The sequence below is a fragment of the Mesocricetus auratus genome, unplaced genomic scaffold (assembly GCF_017639785.1).
Source record: "Mesocricetus auratus isolate SY011 unplaced genomic scaffold, BCM_Maur_2.0 Super-Scaffold_100015, whole genome shotgun sequence".
Classification (NCBI taxonomy): domain Eukaryota; kingdom Metazoa; phylum Chordata; class Mammalia; order Rodentia; family Cricetidae; genus Mesocricetus; species Mesocricetus auratus.
In genome coordinates this window covers 43,914,398-43,938,919 of record NW_024429198.1, presented here as the reverse complement: position 1 = coordinate 43,938,919, position 24,522 = coordinate 43,914,398, and the positions used below count along the sequence as shown (strand labels likewise).

At 42.6% G+C, this 24,522-nt stretch overlaps 1 protein-coding gene across 7 annotated transcripts in view; it reads left to right on the top strand.

Moving 5' to 3' along the window:
• The window catches only part of Osbpl1a (oxysterol binding protein like 1A), a 193,227-nt gene that overhangs the window by 143,462 nt on the left and 25,243 nt on the right, over positions 1-24,522 (top strand). For all 7 annotated transcript variants that reach the window (XM_040757850.1, XM_040757852.1, XM_040757851.1 and 4 more), the window contains one exon: positions 12,003-12,078. In XM_040757850.1, coding sequence (XP_040613784.1) covers positions 12,003-12,078 — 76 coding nt within the window. The remainder of the gene's footprint in view (positions 1-12,002; positions 12,079-24,522) is intronic.

The window sequence follows — 24,522 nt, the reverse complement described above, 5'->3', positions numbered from 1 at the left end:
CAAGAGAAGGTTACTGCTCTGTGTTTTTTTTCTAAGAATGTGCTTTAACAGTACTGGGTTTGTGGTTATTAAATCATTAACTTGCTAAATGAAAGGTTTAAAAATTTAATTTTCTCTGATTTGTTAATCATATAACCTACATCAAAAGAAAATCAATCCTTTGGAACCATCAACTTGTAAGATTTAAATTTATCTTGAGGCTATATACAGAATTTTTGCTGTGTTTTGCATTGTTTTTGATATATAAATGAATTAAGACTTTATTGCTATTGTCATTTACTCTGTAGTATCAAAAATCTTCCATGTTATAAATTTATATTTGTAAAGTCATCTCTAATGACTTTCTATTTTGGAAGCATATTTTAATCAGGTGCTTAGTAAGCACCAGTAGGGAACAGAAATTAAAGATACAAGTAGTGCTTTTTTAGATTTCATTTAAATTGGGGTATAAGAGAGGAGAGGAAGAATTTTGACAGTGAGAAATGATGAGTGTCAGTTGTTTACAAGTGTATACATACTTACAAAGCAACATGATGAGCACACTGGTACACAGACACACGAGTCACAGACATGGGTCACAGACACTGGTCACAGACACACTGGTCACAGACATGGGTCACAGACACTGGCCACAGACACAGGAGTCACAGACACACTGGTCACAGACATAGGTCACAGACACAGGAGTCATAGACACACTGGTCACAGACACACTGGTCACAGACACACGAGTCTTAGACACTGGTCACAGACACACTGGTCACAGACACAGGAGTCACAGACACTGGTCACAGACACACGAATCACAGACACTGGTCATAGACATGAGTCACAGCTGCAGGCAACTGCAGGCTTATCTCTCTTGTTACCTCATTGGAATTTTTTCCCATTCCTTTGGTCTTGAATCAGAGGTAATAATTAGGTTGGATTTTGCTTTCATGAATATCCAGATAAGTATTTGGCTACTTAAAATCTTGAATACTGTTGAATCATTAATAACATGAGATGTTCATTAGTTGAATAGAAGCAAAAAGTGTGTTGAACAAGCTGGTTTTCTGAGTACTTTTCAAGACAAGGCTTAGAAGTGAATTGTGTTTTCAGTGCACTTGCTGTGCAAGCATGTCTTATTCTCACTCTTTTCCTTTCTATGAATCCATTTTTAACTTAAAAGATAGTAGGTCCATGTATTTTTAAACACTGAGTACCTGTTCTGTGTCAAACTTTGGTAGCACTAGGAGGCGGAGGAAACATGCTCTCTAGCCTCCAAGAGAACTAGAGTTCAGTGATGGGCAGAGCTACAAAGAAATAACAGCAGGGGTGAGTGAAGCTGAAAATACTTACAGTAAGTGGGATGCGGAGCTAGATGACCTTGCTGTTCTGAATTAGCACTTTGGAGCTACTTTTAAAATCCCACTGCTGACAGCAGAATAGAAGCCTAAATGGAGGGGCTATGCTCCACATCTCCCAAAGACGTACTTGGTGAGAAGACAGTTTTGACACCATTCAATTATGCCAATGGAATGCTTAAAGCACAATAAAATTAAATGTGGCACTTACAAGTGTCTTCTTGTAATCATGTCGATTAAATGAAGAGTACTGTTTGGACAGAATTGACCTCTTTTTTTGACTCTAGTCATATGATAAAGAGTTACACTGTATTAGTTACTTATCTGTAGCTATGATAAAACACCATGGGCAAGGCAACTTATTAAAGAAAACCTTTAATTGGGCTTATGGTTCCAGAGGGTTAGAGTCCATGAGGCAGAGTGGAGGCGCAGTAGCAAGAACATCTGAGAGCTCGTATTTCCAGCTGCAAACAGGAGGAGGCAGAGGATACACGGAGAATGGCATGAACCTTTAGAAACCTTGAAGGTCACCCTCAGTGACATACCTCTTCCAACCAGGCCACACCTCCTAATCCTTCCCAAACAGTTCCAACAACTGGGATCCAAGTGTTCATATATATGAGTCTGTGGAGCCTGTTCTCATCCAATACTGCAGCCACTGAATTATTGGATGACCGGAAGGAAAGAGACTCAGCAAGTACCACTTCCTTATGCTGTAGACCCCAACCACAGTCTTAAAGAAGCTTTGACATCCTCAACTGCCCCCAGCCCAGGCCAGCCAACAGTTATTAAAGAGAGCTGTATTCTTGTTTGTATCTCTGAGCCATGTTGACACGAGGCCCACTGACCACAGTACTTGTCTTCCTTGCACAAAGCTCTTTCATTGGCCATGGCAGTATGGAACCTGCATTCTCATTTGCTTTTGGTTTAGTCATAAAAAGTAACATCAAATAGAACTATTTATCAAAGCCTCTGTTACATCTGTGGAGCTTTATTTGGCAAATAACCATTTTACTAGATAATCATCTGAAACTGAAATCACTGAATTGTCCACCCCACTCAATACCTCAGGCTAGAAAATGAGATGGGTTTTCAGGAAATCATGCCATCAGTATCTACTTTATGTTGACAATTCTGGTTTTACATGTGTGGCCCAGAAAAAGAATGTTTTACATCCTTGATGAAATATTGTACTTAAACATGTATTTGATCACATTTCTATTGCAGTTTGTGTGTGTGTGTGTGTGTGTGTGTGTGTGGTAATTGGAGGATACATGGGAGAGGCTGACTTCTCCTCCTCCTACGTGAGTCCCTGGGCGATCCAATCCTGGTTGACATGTTTGTTGGCAGATACCTTCACGTCTTCAACCATCTCCGCAGCCCTTTATCGTGACATATTTCAAAGGAGGTTTGACTGCTTGTGGGGTCTGTGTCTGTGTTACTACAGCCAAAGTTTGATTACTCGGGTTGTCTTAGAGAGGTAAGCATATTACCAAAAGCAACTTTGGTTTATTTCATGTTGGAGCTCTTAGGTCACAATCTGTCATTGACAGAGGTTAGACAGGCACCCAGAGACAGACTTGAAGCTGTGCAGGATCACTACCACCGGCTTGTACTGGCTGGCCTCTCATGATGTTTTTGGCCTGCTTTTATATAGGCCAACATCTAGGTATAACATCACCTAGAATCGGCTGGCCCTCCCACAACTTACTGTTAGTGAAGAGAATACTCTCCAGACTCGCCCTCCTCCCATTCTGTGGAGGACATTTGCTCAGTTGGTGCTCTGTCTTCCTAGATAACTCTATCTTGCATCAAGTTGACAAAACACAACCAGAACATAGGTTACTCTATTCAGTTTTTAAATGTTCATTTTATTAACCATTAAATAGAGTTTACAGAGCATAATGAATGATATTCAAAATTAAAAAAAAAGCTGCTCTATATGTACAGCTTACTGGAGCCTTACTGTGGCTGGAACATTGTATCTCTTTCCTAAATAGAAGCACTAAGTATTTGGTTAGTTACTAGCTCACATTTCAGTCTTGAGTGAGAGTCGGACCTTTAAAGTCTGGGAGCTCTAGCTCTGAACTAAAGAATCCAATTCTACCACTTACTGCACTTGTGACCATGCACACAGTATTTTGTACAAGTGCTTAGCAGACAGAACTGTTGAGAAAATTCAGTGATGAGATTCATGCTGAATGATTGACAGATGGTCCACGGTGGGTAGAGCCATTAGTGTTCAGAATCTCACTCTCTCCTTAGAGCTCGTTTGAAGTTTGCTTAGGAATGTTCCGAGGTTACAGCATTTGTAAAAGCTGGAATTTTACTGTCTTCTCTGAGGCAGGGAATCCATGATCAATGGTATTTTAATGATACAGAAACTAAGTAAAATGCATGCTATTAAGCTTTCTGACGAGGCAGAAAGGCATAGAGGACCTGGGGATCTAGGAAAGGCTCAAAGCTTGAGCAAGGGCAGCCTCCTACAAGGCCTCATTGCTTTCTGCGGAGATTTGGCCTTGAGACATTATGCAGCTTTGTTAATTAAAATTAGGAGAAACCATTAATTGGATATAAAATACAAAAGCTATTTTTAAAAGAACTATTTATATAGAAGTTTTCTAAACTTAAGCCTGCAAATGTAACAAAATATTAATATCTTTCATGTCTTAAGTAAACACACACACACACACACACACACACACAAATAAAACAACACCCAAACTCAAGTATTTCATCAAACCGTCCCTCTGGGCTCAGGGACCTGTGTGGAACATTAGGCAGAAAGATCATCAGAACCAGCCGAGATAGGTGTTTCCAGGGAAACTGTCTTCCAGTCACAGCAGGACTGATACACGTATGAACTCACAGAGACTGACTATAAGGACAAGTCCTGTATGTTCAAGCCAGATGGCGTACTGTCACTGGGAAGGGGAAGTGGACATTGGCTGCCCCACCAACCTAGAAGCTATCTGCAGTTGATACCCGCTTGCAAAGGAAAAATTAGTTTTCTCCAATGGAATCTTACTGCGTGCATTAACCACATTTCAGGTTAGGCCCCATGCCCAGGAATACAGAGCAACACAAAACAGCCTCAGTGGTATTTTTGTGGACTTTTTCTTTATTGTTTTGTTTGGGCATTTATTTGTCTTAGTAGACTTTTGCTTAAATATTTTGGTTTCTGTGGGGTGGGGGGGGAGGAGAGAAAGAAGAGTAAGTTTCTTAATTCTGTACTTTCTGTTTACTCTTTAGAGAGAGAAAGAGCATGATGGAGTTGGGTAGGGAGGATGTTGGAGGAGGTAAAAAGCTTGATCAGAATATACTGAATGAAAACATTTCAATAGGAAAAAATGGCAACAACAACAACAACAAATAAAATAGAAGGGGAATCAAACAAACAAACCAAACCTCTAATGAGGGCTGGAAAGATGACTCAGCAGTTAGAGCTTGTATAGTCCTGGGCCCAGCCCTAAAACCTCATCACCTACAGCAGGTTGGGTCATGTGTGTCAGTTATCAGTGAAAACAGCCACCTTACAGACATGCCACAGGCCAACCCCATCTACACATTCCCAAATTATAATGTACTTTCCAAGTGATCCTAGCTTGTCAGGTTGATAGTTTAACCAGCACAGTAAGAAATTGAAACCCAGTTTCATTCTTCTGCATGTAAATTACCAGCTCTTCTGGGAGCATTTTCTAAAAAGGCGTTTTGTTTTGTTTTGTTTTTTTGAGACAGGGTCTCTCTGTACTTTTGGAGCCTGTCTTGAAACTCTCTCTATAGACCAGGCTTGTCTCACAGAGATCTGCCTGTCTCTGCCTCCCAAGTGCTGGTATCAAAGGTGTATGCCACCATCACCTGACTTAAAAAGGCATCTTTTCTTCAAGGAATGTTGGTGTTCCTGTCAAAAGTCAGGAGACCGCTGTTCAGATTTATCTATCTTGTTGTTGTTCATGTCTATTCCTATGCCAGTACCATGCTGTTTTGTTACTTTGGCTTAAAAAACAAAACAGTATTTGTATTCTTTGAAAGTGCTCCCCTTGTCTGATTCCTAGAATGTTCTGTCTTAGTTACTTTTCTGTTGCTGTGCTAAGATACCATTACTAAGGCAGTTTAGAAAAGAAAGTGTTCAAGTTTTAGGCTGACACTTTCAAAGGGTCAGAGTCCATGATGGCAGGACAGTATATTAAACACTACCCACAGCAAAGCAGATGATACGCTCACCAGGGCAGAGAGCAGCCCAGCATTAAAGACAAATGTTTAAAATGCAATTCAACAATGGGAACATTTCACAAAGAAAAACTACAGTAGGTTCTACGCTAAGACCTATGGTTTCATCAACCATAGGTTTTTGACTAGGCTTGCAATATAAAATATGAACTCTTTCCTTTGGAGCGTGCCTCAGAGGCAGGCAAAAAGTGGTTGACTGCCATGTGACAGTCATGTCTCTGCTGCATCTTGCCTGGCAGGTCTGTGTGACAGCATGTGGGATGCAGCACTGGATAGACCATGGATGTCCATATCTTCTCAGCCAGAGGTCTGCATAGTACCTTCTAGCCTGTGAAAACTTGTCACCAGGAAGAGATAGATGTTCCTGGTCAGTGCATGATTGATTCTCTATGTCCTGCAACCAAAATGTGTGGTGTCTTCAGCAATAGGGTCTTGCCAAATAGTTGCCACGGGCAACCAGAGCAATGAACCTAGGCTGTGTTGTTTTGGGTGGCTCGGGGGCCTCCCTGACCAGGATGTGTAAGAATGTAACCCAGCCCAGACTGAGATTTTCATGTGATATGCCTTGTCTTCTGGGAGCAGAGTTGTTCACTCACATGGTGGCACTTGTATTCAAACTCCTTTGCCTAAATTATGTTTTAAATTAGCTTACAAAGTAGTGAGTTTTGTAAGTCTTCTTCATAAATCATTAGTTTTGTTTAGCCCATCTTTTCCCAAGCCTTTTGCTACGATCCCCAAATCAACCTTGAATTTCCAATATGCTCTACCTTATCTTCTATACTTTTCTATTTTGTTGGTGCAGCTCTCTGTTGAGCTGTTTGATTTATTGAGTCTATCATCTCTGTCCTTTCATTTTGGTTTTCTTAAGTATTCCTAGTCCCATTTTCATGTCCCATTTTGATTTGTATTCCAATTCATTTCTTTGAACATGCTTACTATAATTTTAATTTCTAGCCTTGGATTTCTTCTAGATCTTCTTTGTCATTTGGTGCCACTTTTCTGGGATTGGTAGTTTGGGGAAAACACAAGTTAGTCTTGGTCTTTCCATGTCATTTGGTTCTTTGTACATCAGGATTTTGTTTGTATGTTTGTTACTTTTATTTCTTTCTTTTTAACCAGAAATGTTTGCAGCATACATGAGGAACTGGATTTGTAGTATGTCTGAGATGCTTTTTTCCCGTGCTAGGCTGGTGTTTAGGGTGTGAAACTACCCCAGGTCTTCCCTGAGAGTAGAACATCAACCACATCCAGGGTTGACCATTTCCTTACTTGTGGCTAGTGTTTCTTTCCTGGGATTCTTCTGTGATTGGTGTTCTTTTCCTGTCTTCTCTGTTAATACCCTGGACCACCGGCTGGCTTTGGCTTCATCTGTGTATGGATCGAACCTCAGTGCATTTTGGGCACGCCTGTGCTGAGTGTTCAGATATGTGCGCTGTTCTCTCTGCCCAGTGATGTGCTGCGTGTGATTGGCTATGGAAACAACTGGTGCTGACTTGTGTGTGTGGCCGCTGAGGTGGCACGAGTCTGGGCAGGCAGTCATTGCTGCTGAGTCCAGGCCTGGATCTCAGGACAGGTATGTGGGGCGGCAGTGGCAGGCAGGGCCAGCTGCTACGTCTGGTGCACAGTGTCTGCTTCCTCAAGACGTGGGCATGGATGGGCAGGGCAGCCCCTGGTATCTTCTTTAAACTGTTTTATCGTGTATGTTTCAGGTTTGATACAGAATTCTTATTCCTAAGAATACAAGAATGAGGTTGACTAATTCTGTAAATGATTTAGCACCATTCCTACTCACACCCAGAGCCCATTGTGTATCTTTTTTTTCTTCTGTGCTTAGAGATAGCTGATTGTTTTACATGCTCATTGTAATGGACATAAATGTATTTTGGGATAGATTATACTTTACAAATCATACTATAAAATAGAATCACCGCCCATTTAGGTAGTGAACCAAGTATTTGCCATATCTAACTAGTGGAAAAAGTCAATATAGTGGAATGATATAGCCGGCGAATGCTATAGAAGTGAGTCTGTACTTTATAAAAATAGCAGGAGCTTGGAAAAGTCATTAAAGCTGATCTATAAATTAGAAGTTAAGACTTGATTCTGCAGAGGTTCTGATTATGGTGGACATTATTTTTCTGAGTGTTTAACTGCCAAACAAGATGAACTATACAGTGATAATGATCTTGAACTGGGAGATTTGCTAAGGATCTGAGTGAGCCAGTAGCAAGGGTGCTGTAACTCATCCCATCCCGGGTGTGCTTTCATACACAGTTTAAAAAAACAAAAGCCTCTCACCGAAGTGTGCTGACATTTCAGAGTTTTAAGGCTATACTCATGCACAGTATGGTGCCCCTGAGATGTGATGTCTTGTTTCATCATCATCATCATCATCATCATCATCATCATCATCATCATCATCATCATCATCTTGGCCAAGGGTGGTGCTGTATGCTTAACGTGGTGACCCGTGGGACACAAACAGGAAGCCAGTGGGGGTGTCTGCAAATAGATGAATCTTTGGGTTTTGTGAATTTTGAGCCCTGACTTGTGGGGTTTCTCTTAAGGTTTCAGCTGTCCAAATATGGGTCAAAGCCTGGAGGCGGGAGGTAGAAGGTCGTTTGCAGACCCTGGCCCAGTTTTTCCTACAAACATTTTTGAAGCTAGTCAGAACTCACTTAGTTCAGTTTGGACTCTGTAGAGGGTAGAACAGGGGTATCATGGTGGGACAAAAGTAGCAACAGATAATGCAAGTGAGGAGACTTCTCATGCAGAATCCACATACTGTGCTGTTATGCGGACAGTCATAATGTCATCTGTGTGGTCCGGAATTGAGCCAGGCAGAACACTGTCAGCCCCTGGTACAGGGTGCTTTCGTCTTAGCCTGTGGGATAATGACCTTCAGATGGACGTGGAGGAGAATAGCCTGTCTGTGCTCACTGCTGAGCCGTTCTAAATCCTGCCTTGAGCTAACGCCACCACCCAGCAAGCCCCCCCCATACAGAAGTGTGTCCTCCTCGGCCTTACTCTGCCCATCCTTTCTCTCCTACTTCCCTCTGCAGGGTTAGCGTGTCTTGAGCAGCCTGTGAGCAGGCTTTTGCTCTCGTTGACTTTGGGTTCTTGAGCAGTTTGTCTGTGACTGCTGGTGTGACAGCTGCTGTGCCCAGGTGGCTTGTGTGCTGTTGAATGTGGCTCCTCTAGCTGAGGCATGGGATTGACCTGGTTCTGTTTCCACTAGCGTACACTGCACGGAAGCAGTGAGCTTGCTTTGTTCTAGCTACATTTCACTTTGAGCTCATAGCTAAGCTGATGTCTGTGAGTGTAAAATGCACAGCATCTTAAAGACAATGTGTGCATTGTGTGCCGATACATGTTAAAATGCTAGCATTTAGTTGTGGTGCTTTCTTACAGTATTAACTTTCTCACCGCAGTGGCAGAATCCCAGGCCACACCTCACAAGGTCAAGCCACTTGACATTCATGCACAGGTAGAGGGAGGCTCACTTCAGCCCCACCCATCCCTGAAGAGCTATTGGCGGCTGATGGCTAACTGATGAGAGAGTTTTCTTCAGGGGTATGGACCCTATTTGATTGGCCTGCTTCCCATAGGTGGCTTACTCACATGCACATTTGGGTAGCAATGTTTTTGTACTTGGGATTGTTGGGGGGGCATGAAGTTGGAAAGGAGAACATGGTGGGGGTATTCCCAGAGGAATTAGAGGGTGGATGTCACCAAAATACATTGTATGTCTGTATGACTTCCCAATTAATTAATTTTAAGAAGTTTTAAATAAACTTGAGGGAAGGTTTCTTTGGTTCCTAGTTTCATACAAGTCAATCTTTGGTTCTTGGACCTTGGTACCCTTGATTTAGGGTCTGTCTTCCTGGTAGGGGACTTGGAACGGGACTGGGGACCCCATGTAGCCATCAAAAGCCTACTCCGCTGCCCTCTTCCTCCTAAATTTCCAGAATAAGAAGGTACTGGCTGAGAGACAGGTGTTTGGCATAAGAGGTTCCAGGAGCATTTCATAGTCCCCAGTAGTGACCAGCATTCATTTGCTTCTTTCTATTTTATGTTATATCCTGGAAATTATGCATAGTTTTCTGTGTTCATCTAGTACGGATGGCTGCACACCCTGTCATCATTGACACTGGGCAGGTCACTCTGTGGGGTCGGTCTTGTTCTCTGCATGCTGTCCATCAGCACAGCCCTCCTGGCTTTGCTTGATGCAGATGAGTTTTCTCTGCTATGTGTTTTTCAGCCCCTGCCAGAAACCCTGCCTCAGATGGGCACCCTCCCTCCCCTTCAGGTCAACTGCCCCAACTTCTGCTTGCACCTGTAATTAATTCCTATTGTCTTGGGTACACAGAAAACCAAACACTTTGGAGGAGAAAATGTCTACTAACAGACTTACACAATTCAGACTTTATTCAACAAACATTTCTACTGTGCTAGACATCATGTTAGGCATCACCATAGCAGTAGATTAAAACCTGAACTCCTGGGAACTTTCATACCGATTAGGTCACAGTCACATAAACAAGAGATTATGCAGGTGTCACATGATCAGTGCTGTGGAGGAGGGTGAAAGAGACAGGTTCAGGGAGGGTGGGGTAGTAGGGGTTTTGCAGGTTTGTTTTTATGCCTGTCACCCCAGCCTCTGCCATGCTTCCTGTCCCCTAACCCCCTACTTCCTGTGTTCTTCCAGAATGCATGTTTCCTTTGCTACTGGTTAGACAGTTTTCTAGACAGGTTTCCTGGCTCTGGCAAGTCCTCCTGCAGATCTGGGTCCCAGTTTGTGTGGCTCTTGGGCTGTTTGGCTGTGGGCCTCCTTGCACAGTCTGCCATTGCACCTGTCTTCTTGGCAGCTCTGGCAGCCTTAGATCATGGTCAACAACTCTGAGGTCATTGTTTAACCACGTCTTGCATAGCACGTATTCCTGTAGACCAGTTTCTGACCAGTTCATAGCACAATGGGGGCTGAATAAGGTTTGCACCTGGATCTATATGACAAATGTGGGAAAGCAACTGTCTGTATAATAAGTGTTCACGATTCACCATTCCTTCCTCCTCTGCTTTCTAGTTTTGTTTGGAATGGATATCATTGCTAATGATTTGGATTCCTCATAAGTGAGTAATTAATGCATTTTTGTAAAATACCACAAAAGGAAAAGCAGATGATATTCCAAGTGGGATTCCTAGTGGCAAGACTGTGGCAATTTCTAAATGCTTATTACCAAGCTTGAGGTCCCTTATCCTCTTCTGCTTTTGAAAGTGCCACTGAGAGCCAGGCGGAGGTACACACTTGTAATCCAGCACGGCAGAGGCAGAAAGATTGAGAGTTCAAGGCCAGCCAGCATCCTATACATAGAATTTAAGACCCACCTTGGCTACATAGCAAAGTTTTGGGTGCTGGGAATGAACGCAAGTCCTCTGGAAGATCAGCCAATGCTCTACTTTTGAGCGCCTCTCCAGCCCCTTGCTTTGTTTTTGTAGATAAAATTGCCTCTCTGTTCACTATCCTCTTCTCACCATCTCAGTGCAGGATGGTAAGTGTTATTATTACTAGTAGTAGTAGTAGTAGTAGTAGTAGTAGTAGTATCGTCATCATCATCATCATCAGAATGTCCCTTAGAGGGAAGCTAGGAAGCTGACCCCCTTGTCATCTCGGTAAACTGAGTTACCACGTGCTGTAGGGAGCAGAACTGGTAGACCTTTGTCCTCCCTATCCAAGGACTGCAGTTCTGATCTGTGGGAGGGTTTGAACCCCTGCCTACCAGGCCTGCCTTCTGAATGCCCGACATCCAAGCTGGAGACCCCCTGCTATCGGCAGCACTGTCCATCTTGCTGCTTGCAGAGCTCTATAGAAGCCTTGAAAATGCTCCTCTGTTGAAGTTCACATTTTAAGGAGTCTTCCAATAGATAGGTGGTTTCTCAATTTCTTTCCGTGTCAGTGCCTTGGCCAAGTTTGAATGTATAATACAGGGCCTTAACTTTCCTTTCATTTTGATCATTTGTTTGCATTTCCCCACTAATTTCCTGAAGAGCTCTAGGGTGGCATTTTGTGTCCAGCAGTCAGCTAGAATATGATGGTTTGTTAGGTCACAGTATGGCTGGTGCGGTTTTATTCAGGTGACAGAGGTACATTTAGAGGTGCGATGATCTCGTCTTGTCCTGAGGATCTGGAAAAACGAGGGAATGGCATTCACTGCAGTTGAAAACAAGGATCCATTTATCTGCTCACAACTGACCAGGGTCAAAACAGTAGTGAATGGGTGTGACCCTACTTTGTCCTGTCTGTGACAATGTACGTTTTTATGATGTCTCTGTAATGTGTATGTCTATACTCGGGTCAGTGACAACATGTTTTTCTTTCCAATGTCACTAACATTAAAATGGACCTTTTTTATTTTTCATTTTTTCCAGAACAAGCCTGCCTTCGCCCATGTTCTCCAGAAACGACTTCAGCATCTGGAGCATCCTCAGAAAGTGCATTGGGATGGTAAGTCAGCTTCTGAGTCCTCATTGTGTTGAGTGGTTGCCTTTTTTATGTCATATCGTTAGGAATGGGGATCTTGAAAAAAATAACATGGAAGTGTGACCAAACACCTGTCAGAATACCATAAGAGTAAGAAGTTCAGCCTTCCATTAGGTTTTTCTGGAAGAGTCTGAATCTCTTTTTATACTGTTTAAAGTGGCTTTAATGTGACTCTTATAGGAAAATAAAGACATGACTTTCTTTTGCAGCACACCGAATTCGTATTTCTCCAAGGTCAGCTGCACTGTGTAGCTCTTTACTTTGGGCTCTGTGTAGAACCTGCTGCCGTGCTCTGGCTCTGCCGTGTGCTGCAGTAGATATACAGGTTGTGTCTCTGCTGCACTGTCCAGGCTTGAGGGAGAGGGAGGACAGTGTCAGCATTTCCTCTTTCTGGTCCGTTCTGTCACCTGATGCTAGACATCTCTTCCTAGTGTGTTCTTGATCACCGAGAATGGTGATAGTTGAATAACATGGGTCTCAAGGTGCCAAGGATTCACCTGAACGAATGTTGCATTCAGTGTGTTCAGCCACTCTACCCGCCTCTGAGCTGTCCTCCTGTCCCTTTGCTCTGAGGTTGGTGCTGTCAACAGAGTCTTCCTCAGTGCCACTTCCAAGGAGCTCATCCCAGAAAATCTAGTAAACCAGTGCCTTCTGAATCCTCACAGAAAATGATCCAGCTAAGATTTGGGAAGCTGTAGTTTCATCTCAGCCCTGCCGCTCCTTTCTGTGAGACCGGGCAGGGTACTACGGCTCCCTGTGCACTGCTGCCCCCTGCATCAAATCTGGGCACCGACCCATACTGTAGAGATGTGTGCAAAGATAAGTAGTTTATATAAAATGTCTACATATCTGATAGATCACCGTAGTGCTCAATGCATAGTGGTCCTTGTAGTGGCAGCAATGTCACCTGAGAGTCAGAATGTGGACTTCAAATCTCCTTCAGTCACATTAGGATTCAAGACAGCAAATATGTACTTCAATAAGATGATGATTATACTCCTGCTAAGCTGTAGGCTAATACAAGCCACTTCCTACTGTTTTTAATACTGTCTTTGTAACTGAGGATTCAAGACAAAAATTTGTTCTCTGTGGAGTTGGTATTTTTCAGACCTTCAATAGATGTATTTATCTTTGTCGTCTAACATGTAGCTTGTGTGTGTGTGTGCTCCTAAAATTAGAGCCAATTTCACAAGAGAATGGTTATCATTACCACAGTCACTTTTTTATTTTAAAGCAATACTGATTTCAACTCATTAAATGGATTTCATAGCATGCTGATAAACCACAACCCATGGTTTGAAATACACCGCTCTGTGTCTGCCTTGGAACTTTGAGGGAAAGGAGTTTGTATGACACATCATGTGTAGTTGGTCTTCCTGAACACCATGGAAAATGCAGCTTTTTGTCTATGTCTTGTCTAAGCCTGTCTCCTGTTTCAGAAGATGGCAGGTGCGATGGGGGTGACATTGTGTGGTAAATGTTTGCCGAGGTGACCAATAATATGGTTGTTTTTAGCAAGTTCCTGTCTACACTAGAACTTACCTCCCTAAGTTAGGAGATGGCGTCATGTTGGATCAGGCCTGTCATTGTTCTTTCTAGAACAGGGCTCTGCTTTTATTTTTAGGTACAGAGCGATGTGTGTAAACAAACACTCTGATGAGTCATAAATAAAATAAAGCGGATAAAGACAGCCATGTGGCTTGTGAGAGCTCTATAAAGTGTTTTGAAACCTGTCTGTAGATCTGGCTGGTGAAAGTATGGACATACAGCTGCAAGGAAATAATATCTTTGGAGGTGACCCTACAGATGTTGTAGATTTATTAGTGTGAGTTTAAGGGACATCATAAGCATCTGGACTGTTCTTTAGATGCTTACCATGGAAGGATTGCCTCTCCTTGGCAGCAGAAGAATCAAAAGGTTTAAGTGCTGGGCATCAACAATGGTGGAAATAAAGATAACCTGTCAGAGTAGTGCAAATGGTATCACCGTAGTGAAAATTGTGTCTTGTACTCTAATATATACCTGTTTTACCCTGTCCCCCCAAAACAAGTCAAGACTTAGTAGTGTTCATATGTCTTGATACTCTTAAAGAATTTTAAAAAATCTTTTACTTCATATCCATGACTCTGTTGCAGTTAGTGTCAATCAGTTTGAATACCCACGTGAGTGCCTTCAGCTGCCATACTTCTTCCCTGGGCATTGTGGCTCTTAGTTTTGTGATAAGAATTTGGTTAATTGGTTGGTTTCATAGGAACTTGGTATGCAACATAGGCTGACTTTGAACCCTGCATCTTCCTGCCTCAGCCTCCCAAGTACTGGGATTACAAACATTCACTACCATGCCTGACATAGAAGTTTAAAAATAGCAGAGAAAATGTGACTCTGAGTCCTGTCTGACCTATTTACACTGTCCCTGAGCACTGGGCCAGCCTGACAGTGTGTGAATGTCCCTGCCATCAGCCTCATAGCTGAGCACTGATCTGATACAGTGATGTGTGTTGTAATTAAAAATATGACTTTTAAAACTCACACAAGGCAAAGATGGACAAACCTCTGCAATTTGGAGTTCAGCCTGGTCTAAATAATGAGTTCCAGGGGCTACACAGTGACCCTGGCTCAAAAAATAAAGACTCAAGGAGAAACTTCTCTGCTAGGGATGGTGGGATCTAATTTTGTGACGAGTAAGGAAGGCCCCTGTGTTCTCAGCTCAGTTCCCTCTGTAGCCAGGTAATCCAACACTACAGCAAAGCTCACACTGTCTTTCCCCTCGGCCCCCAACAAACCATATTTTGCTTTGTTTCTAAAAAGTATAGAATCTCACATTTCTCACCTGACACAGCCCTTCTTGTCCCTTCTCATTTTGTGTGGGACAGACTTACGTTACCAAACATCAGATTACGTTCCGTGGAATAAACACTTTATATAACTGTGATGAAAGCTTTCCTGAAGCAGGGCAGCTTCCGGGACTGCTGTGGCCCTGGCTCCCCTGGGAAGCCTTTGCTCTATTGTCTTTTCCCTGCCCCCTTCTCCAGTCCTGGTTGCTGAGCCTTTGTCAGGAGGCCCAAGTACAGGTTTGGCTTGGGAGTTCCTGCTCACAACCTGCACAAACCAGCGCGTGGTCCTAGGCAAAGACCCCTTGCTTTGGGGATGGCCTCCCTGTGTGCTGTGTCTGCCTTGTAGCTCAGTGTAAGAGAGGACAAAGGCTGCTTTATGATGAATGCTGATTTCTTTAAATTTTTCTATTACTTTTTTTCATTTATTTTACATATTTACCGTAGTTCCCCTTCCTCCTCGTCTCCTGTTCCCTCCCCTCTCTTCTACCCTTCCCCCCAGTCCACTCTCGCTCCATCTCTGATGAATGCTAACTTTTAAAAATGAAAACTCTGGCCGGGCAGTGGTGGCGCATGCCTTTAATCCCAGCACTCGGGAGGCAGAGGCAGCGGATCTCTGTGAGTTCGAGGCCAGGCTGGACGGACAGCCTCCAAAACAATACAGAAAAACCCTGTCTCGTAAAACAAAACAACAAAAAAAAAGAAAACTCTGAGCCATGTTGGTGGTGCACACCTTTAATCCCAGTACAGCCTCCAAAACAATACAGAGAAATCCTGTCACGAAAAAGCTCTGTTGAATCCACCACCATGGAGATGTGCTTGCTGTCATCATTTGTAAGATGTTTTTGAATAGTTCAAAAACATAGAGTTCCACTTCCCCTTATATTTTGTATTTCTATCTTTATTTCCTACAGAAATTAAGTCACATTGAACTGATTTTTATCTCTGAAAGTATTTTATTGATTACTTCATGTTTTACTATCAGAAAATGTGCCCAAAGTAAATGTTAACATGACCATAAAACCTTAATGCCAAAAAAATCTTTGTTCCATTATTATAAGTAGTATGTAATTGATAACAGTTTGGGTGTAACATCCCTAAAATATTAGCATGAAAAGCAGAATGCTATTTGTATATAAGCAAGATGACCTTGTTGCAATCAGATTCATATGATTACAACTGCAAAAATGAGGGTGAATTTTTATGACAGTTATGCCACTTTAATAGACAACAAGATTAAGAACCTTTTGCACATTAATAGACAGATGGGAGTAGGAGTTTGTGGGATTTTTAATATCTAGGATTGTCATTCAGTTCTTTGTCCCTTCTCAGATATGTGCCAAAAATTAGAGTGCATTATCAAAAATAATTTGTTATGATGTATAAGCTGACAAATCAAGTAGAACTTTTATTGTTTTTAAAAACTGAACTCTGGAAAGCTTACAGAGGATTTTGCTACATTTTGTGACAGTCCCAGGTCTTGTGGTTTGGATGAAACAATATGAGAGGCTTTTCTGGGCCACAAACATCTTCACTCACACAGTTCTTTGACCCAGGCTACCCAGCCCTTATAGAAGGAATTTAAAATCCTCCCGATCCAAGACTACTTTTGCAAAGATTGTATTTTTTGATGAAATGCTTTAGTGTTACCTTGGGTCCTGAAATATGTGTTAGTGACTTTTCCACCTCTGTGACAAGTTACCTAATAGGAAACGACTCATTTGCCTTCCTATTCTGCAAACTTGTCAACGGTTAGCTGGACCGTGTGATGAAACATAGTGTCCATGTGATTGGAGGGAGTGGCAGAGGGGCTGCTGACTCAGGGAAAGGGCCAGGGACAAGACACCCTTCAAAGGACACCCCCCATCTGCCTGCTGCCTTTATCCAGGCGTCATATCCCAACACCTCCCGAGTGCTGCCAGCAGAGTGCTGCCAGCAGGCTAGAAATCTTCAGTGAGGTCATAATGTCACTCTCACTCACTTCTGCCTGATTGTATTCCCTTCAACAAAGAGCTCTAACTATTTCCCTCAAAACTACATGTGTCTCTGACTAGGTGGAGAGCTAGGGTAAGTTGGGATCTTTGCGATGCCTGCTGTTACTAACGCTGACCCAAGAGCAAAGCACAAAGTAGTAAAACACGACTTGACATCACCACCACTTCAGAGCATCGTGATGCAAAAGTCAGTGCCTCTCCAGCAAGAACTGGTCAGAAGTCACACTGGTGGAGCACAGTTGCACCGCCAAAGGGGGAGGGCGTGGAGTGCAGTAGATGATGAGTGGTGACTGATTGCATGGATGCTCCTTGAATGGAAACTCAGGACTTTCACACATACAGACAAGAAAATGTTTGCAGTCATTCAGGAAGGGCTAGGTATTCCCAGGAATTCAGGGTGAGGGAGTGTGTTTCTTCTTGCGTTGTACTTTTCAAGTGATAAGCACTGTGGGAAACTTAGCACAGGTGCTGCCTCAGAGCTGAGGAGGGAACTCTTTCAAGGGCAGGGATGGATCATCTAAACAAGTACTGAGTGAAAGCTGGGAGATTGGCTTCCCTCCCTTCCTCTAACACTTGCCCAGCCAGCTCCTAGCACCTCCTGGCTCAGATTGCATGCAGCAATCTCTTCATTTTCATTCTTGTCCCTGTAGCTTTTCTTGTATTTTCTTTCCCTCCCATGTCTTGTTGATAGTATCAAGGTGCCCTGTGCAGGTAGTTGTCTGTGTCTGGGGGCATATCTCCCATGTGCCACTCATGTGACTGAGGATCGAAACTAGGCAGCTAGAGCTGCCACCAGGACAGCAGTCTGTTTCCAGAGTGTCTTGCAATGTCCTAGCATTGCTATTCAGGGTGCTGCTGATCATGTATTCAGATGGTAAGGACATCTCGCCTAATGACAAACTATAGACACGTGAACAACTTCTTGACAGGAGTGAGGGACTGAATGACTGGTACTAGATCAGAACATGGTTGTTCACCATCCAAGGCCTTTCATTGTAAGGCCTTGTGTCATTGCCACCATCTTCATAGCTGTGGGAAGCTAAGGCAGCATGGAAGAAGGATCCAGGGCCAGTTTCATCTTCCTCCTAAGGAACAGTCCAAACTGCTGCCAGTCCTTGACCATATGTGAAGAACCCAGAACCCCACGAGGTGCTTGGGCCACCATGGCTTGTGACTGGCTGCCTGAGCAACAGTGTAGACAGACTCACCACAACACACATTTTCTCTTGATAGCCCATGTCTTAGCTAGTTGCACATTTAAATATTAATATGGTAAACTTCATGTTTAGAAAATACTTTTCATTTCAGCCGAGCTCCAGTTTGGCCTTGCTTGTGGGCGGTTGTTACAGTGCTGGAGTGAGATGGCCTTACTTCTCTGTCTCTCCTTACACTTTTTCCACTGATGAGCAATTCCAATTAGGAGTTCTTCAATTGCATCATTGCTTGCTTTTAATTTGCATGGATAAATTTAAACTTTGTTTTATCCAGGTCACAAGGTAGAGTTGCCTGGAATAAATATTTAAATTTTCCAGCTGATTGCAGCTCAGTGATAAAAGTGTTACAGGTAGTGTTTCTTCTTGAAGCTTGAACTTTGGAATACATGTTTTCCTGTTACTGGGACACACACACACACACACACACACACACACACACACACACGCACGCACGCACGCACGCACGCACGCACGCACGCACACTATGCTTGTACTAGGGGATGCCACCACCAGGTTTGCTGGATCAAAATCAACAACAGTGTATCTCAGTTACCAGGATTAGGAGGGACAAAGGGGAAATGTACATTATGTCACTGTTTTTATTATCTACTTAGGGCTCTGTACATTTTAGAATAAAAATAACTGTGATTATTTTTAATTAATTACCAACAATGGAGGAAATAAAACAGCCAGTTAGCATGCTTTAAAATAGCTTACTGTGTGCTCTTGAGAGGTCAGGGTTGTTTTCATGGCCATCTGGACAATGGGCATGTATTTCCCTGTGCGGCGCTCTCTCTCTCTCTCGCTCTCTCTCTCTCTCTCTCTCTCTCTCTCTCTCTCTCTCTCTCTCTCTCTCTCTCTCTCTCTCTCTCTCTCTCTCTCTCGTGTGTGTGTGTGTGTGTGTGTGTGTGTGTGTGTGGTTGATTTTTTGAGATAAAGTCTCACTTTGTATCTCTAGACCAGGGTGTGTGTGGGGGGGTGTGGGTGTGGGTAGTTGATTTTTTTTTTAGATAAAGTCTCACTCTGTATCTCTAGACCAGGATGCCCTTCAACTCCCAGAGATCCACCTGCCTCTGCCTCCCAAATGCTGGGAGTAAAGGCGTGCGCCACTGTTTCCAGCTCCTCCTTAGTCTCTTATTGGCCACGATGATTAGCTTTCCATTTTCTTGAGCATTTATATTCTGAGTTCCGATAATAAATGTGTGTTTAAGTTATTCTGTATTACAATTTTTTCCAAACAACTTTAAGCATTTGGGGAGCTTTTTGTTATTAGAATGCAATCTGCCCATTAATCTAGTGATGATCCCTGTGCCTCCCATGAGCTGCCAGCTAGTGTGGAGCAGCCTATGGCTACTGGACACCCTGTTCCTCCTGTGGCTTTGACTTTCCCTGTAGAGATACCATATTTAGAGTTGATGTCACCAAGTCAGGATTCCTAGTAATAGCAAGTCAAGTCCCTGGGGAAGCTCTGCTGCACACCCCCACCCAAGTACATCTGTTTTTCAGCAAAAATTCCCTAGTCTCCAGAGTTTTTTCTGCTGGGAGGGTATCTAGAGTTGAACTTATGGGTAAAGCTATCCTTCATTGTTTACATACATCTTTTAAATTATTTTAAGACAAATCAACAATTCACAAAACAGGAAGAGAGCTAACCTGGAGAAAGCCAGTCCTATAGCCTTCTCTCCAGGGTCATGAGGCACTGCTGTGTTAGGAGTGAATTACCCTGGACCCTGGTGTGGGATCCTCCCAGTCAACTTGGGAAGCCTCACCCCGCCCTTGGACTTTTTAAGTTTCTAACCAGGAGCTGTGCTGCTCTCCAGGCAGCTGGCTCCCTGCACCCTTCAAGAATCGCTGGTGGGTCTGATGGCTTGTGTACCTGGCTAGTGATGGTGCTAATAATTTTAAACATTTGTGGCTCACTTAGTATGTCTGGTCCAGTTTGTTAGTATTTTATATGAATTAGTTCATGTAATATCTTCAAATGCTTTGAGGTATACAATGACTCTCATCCCATTTTTGAGTGGAAGGTTAGCCTTGCTTGTGGCCAAATAAGAGAAAGTTTAGGCCTATAATCTAGATGTTTTTGTTTTGTTTGTTTGTTTTGGTGGAGGACTAATTTTCCATTGTTTTTTAATCACAGGAAATACATGTAACGTTTACCACCTGACATTTATTTTTCTCTGTGTGTGTACAAGTGTGTGTGGGATGTATACTTGTGAACATGCACAGAGGCCAGAGGCAGCGTCTAGTATTCTTCTCTTACACTGAACACATGTGCATTTGTGGGACTCTGTGTTGTTTATCTGAATGTGTGTGCATATGTGTGCATTTGTGGGACTCTGCGTGTTGTTTATCTGAATGTGTGTGCATATGTGTGCATTTGTGGGACTCTGCGTGTTGTTTATCTGTATGTGTGTGCACATGTGTGCATTTGTGGGACTCTGTGTGTTGTTTATCTGAATGTGTGTACACACATGTGCATTTGTGGGACTCTGCGTGTTGTTTATCTGAATGTGTGTGCATATGTGTGCATTTGTGGGACTCTGTGTTGTTTATCTGAATGTGTGTGCACACATGTGCATTTGTGGGACTCTGCGTGTTGTTTATCTGAATGTGTGTGCACATGTGTGCATTTGTGGGACTCTCTCGTTACACAGTGCTGGGGTGTGAACTGCAGTCCTCAGGATTAAACAACCCCTTGACACCACCCTGAGTGGCATTAAGTACAGATGCAGTGCTGTACCCTCCACGCCACCCTCACAGGACTCTTCTTGCAAAACCATTCAGCACCAGCTACCGGGTGCCCCCCTCGGGTCTGGCAGCACCACTGTCTGTTTATAGCCCGTTCTCCCAACACAGCACGTTTGTTTTTGAATGCAGGCGTGGACTACCCGAGGGCACTCACCGTACTCTTCCCTGGACCATCTCCGTCACTGCTCTCCCTTCTCCATGTTGTTACTGGCATAAGTGCCAGTGAGGGTTGTAAGACAGACCAGCTTCTGTCCTCTCTCCTTGGACATGTTAGGTATATACTTAATTATATAGTTTTCCCCCTTTGCTTTTCTCCAGTCCCTCCCATGTACCCCGACCGCTTGTTCTGCCTCAACTCCAAGGTTTCTGTTTATCACATCTCGCTTTACTCCTGATGAGAAGAACCATATGTATTCATCTTAGGAATGCGAGCACTCAGCAATCAATAAAACTATCTTCTACAATTTAGCAGAAACACTCTATGCAGTTTTTCCTCGAAGCAAGGGTGTGTCAAAGGTTATACACAAAAACACGAAGAATTTAATATGTGCTAACATTCCATGAATTAAGTAAATGAATGAATTTAGTCTGCAGGGAAAGCTTGAATAGAGAAAAAGTATTCTTGGGGCTGGAGAGGTGGTTCAGCAGTTAAAAGCACTGGCTGCTCTTGCAGAGGACCTGAGTTTGGTTCCTCGTGGCCTCAAAAGCATCCTTATCTCCAGTTCCCGTGAATGGAAACGAGTCATGATAAGGATGCTGGGAAAAGGTAGTTGCCTGTTTATTAAGATAGAGAGAAGTGACTTACATGAGAAGCTGAGAACTGGGTCAGCGCTCCATGGTCTCAGAACCTTGGCCTGGATTCCAAGAGAGAGAGCTTTCCCTTTATTTTCCCGTCTTTCCTACATCCCTCTGTCCACGCCTCAAACGAGTGAGGTCAGTACCTTAGGTATGTGAGATCTCCCCTACAATTTCCCATTTAGTCTAAATAAAAGATTTAGACTTGATACAAAACTCAAACATATACAACATATATACATAGAAGATGATAAGCAAATTATAATCTACTTAAATCCTATCCTAAGTATATCTATCCCATCTAAACCCTAAATTTATCTGAAAGAGATGTCCAAGTCTGAACCCCTCCTTCCAATCCCAACCCTAAACAACTGAAAACTAACCCTATCAGGTGTAAACTTTCCTGCAATATCAACAGTAGGGAAAGGGGGCGTAGTAGTCTCAGAATTACTTCCTGCTGAGATGGGATGACGCGACGACAACCCATGGAATCCTGTAGGAAGAAAATGTTAGAGTAGTGAAGGTCTCGAGTGGACTAGCCACAACATTTGTACCCAGTCTCTGTTTGGCAGGAGATGCTCAATTGAAGTTCATGACTGAAGTTCTAGTGTTGATTGAAGCTCTTGTCTGAGGCTCTGGCCACATTGTAGAAGGTGCACCATATCAGTTCATTGGTCCAGTGTAGAGTAGAGCGATGTAATCCCAAACTGGTTTAGGATGGTACTAGTCAGGTGGAGTCGATGATGTGGGGCCCCATTTTCCTTCTGAAGCTTTTGAAGATTGCTATTAGGAAATTCCTTGTTCTCTGTGGAAAACTCAAACATTAATATTAACAGAGAGATTTTCAACTTTTATATATATGCATACCTGGAAAGGCAAGTAAGGAAGACGGTAAGTATGAGGGAAATTAGACTTTCAGAGAAGTAACCGAGTATAAACAGATGACAGTGCCTAGATTTTGTTTTCTTCTGTCTTACATCAATTGTCTCCTTGATATAATACAGAAACTCTGAGTTTTATTTTACCACCATGCTTGGATTTAGAGGAAGAGAGCTGAATCCAACTCCAAAGCCAGCTTTGGTTTAAGAGAATTGGGACCAAAAGAGCATTAGGAGGTAAAGAGAAATAAATATTATAAGTGCAAGGTTAAGAGAATTAGACATTGATACCAGACGTTAGGCTCTTGTTTGTTTGATGGTCCTTTGACTAGCCATCCTCTCCTCTTGGGGTGTCTACACGTTCAGTTTCTTTTTGCTGTTTGGAGATGGGTTTTCTATGAGGACAAAAACAAAACACTTCCCTTTCCTTTGTGAAGTCTCCTTACACCTTGTAGAATATGACTTTGTGGATGAGCTGTCATCTTTCCTCCTCCCAAGGTCTCTCCTGTTCAGATCGAATCTTTATCAGTTTTGATGGAATACAAAGCTTCTCTTCTCTTGCAGAAAAAAAGGCAAAACACCATCCCCAACATAACACATATCCTGGTTTCCAAACTGACGTCATAACATCCTTAAAATCCTCCGGTTGATTTTGCCCAGAAGTCCAGTGTCTTTCTGCAGCTGTGTGTCCTTTCTCATTAGCATTAAGAAAGTTTAAGGTTAATAAAGCATTATGTAATCTGTGTTTGGGGGTCTTTTTCCCCCTGGCTGTTTATGGAATATTTCTTTTAGATCTCTCAACCACTGCTTGTCCTGTGGAAATTCTAAGGTATACCAGTTACATGTTTTATGTTATAATATTTGAAAACTGTTCCAATTTGTTGGAGACATATTCTGGAGCATTGCCAGTTTTTATTTGTGCAGATATGCCCACAATTGCCATCACCTCTGAGAGGTGTGTGATAACAGAATCGCCGTTTTCAGAGCTACGAGCAGTAGCCCTCTGGAAGCCTAAAAACATGTCGTTCTATGGTACGGTGCAAATACATCCATTTGCCAAAGTTCATTCCTACGAATACCTTTGGGATTACTGCCTGCAGGTAATGGAGTTTGATTATAGAATGAATAGGTGGTGCAGTTTCTTACTATTCCTTGGCTTGTTGCCAAGTGATAGAAAAATTCTTCTTTAAGCCTTTGCTATTAACATGGTGTTTTTATGTAATTCTGAAGGTTCTAGCACATTCCCTATTAATAAATGATCAGTCTCATCATTACCTTGTGCTAGAAGATCTGGCAGGCCCATATGTGATCTGATGTGTGATATATATATATATACATCAATATGTATATATATATATATATTGGTGAGTTCTATATCTGATAGTTTCTTGCAATTGTATAAACAATGAGGTTAATTCCATATCATCAGGAATTAATTCAGCAGTCTCAATGTGTAAGACGACTCTCTCTCTCTGCGTATTGAGAGTCAGTAACTATATTGAGAGACTCTGTAAAATCCCTAAGTACCATGAGAATGGCATATAACTATACCTTTTGTACAGAGTTATAAGGGCTTTGAACTACTTTACTTATATTTCCTGATTTATAACCTGCCTTGTTTGCATCTGTGTAGAATGTAAGAATGCCAGAGATTGGTGGGTTTTTTTATAATATGTGGAAGGATACAAATTGTTTTCTTCATGAATTTGATTTTCTCTGTTTTGGGATAGTTGTTATTAATCGTTCCCAAAAGGTACTGCAAGCTCTTTGCCAACATTCATTATCCTTCCATAAGGAGAACATTTCTTCATTAGTTAAAGGTACAATAATTTCTGTTGGATCCTTTCCAGTTAGTTGATGCAGCCTTAATTTACCTTTTAAAATCAAATCATAGATTATTTTCTATGTATGTCTTCAGTTTTTTATTTTGTTAATGTGGCAGAAA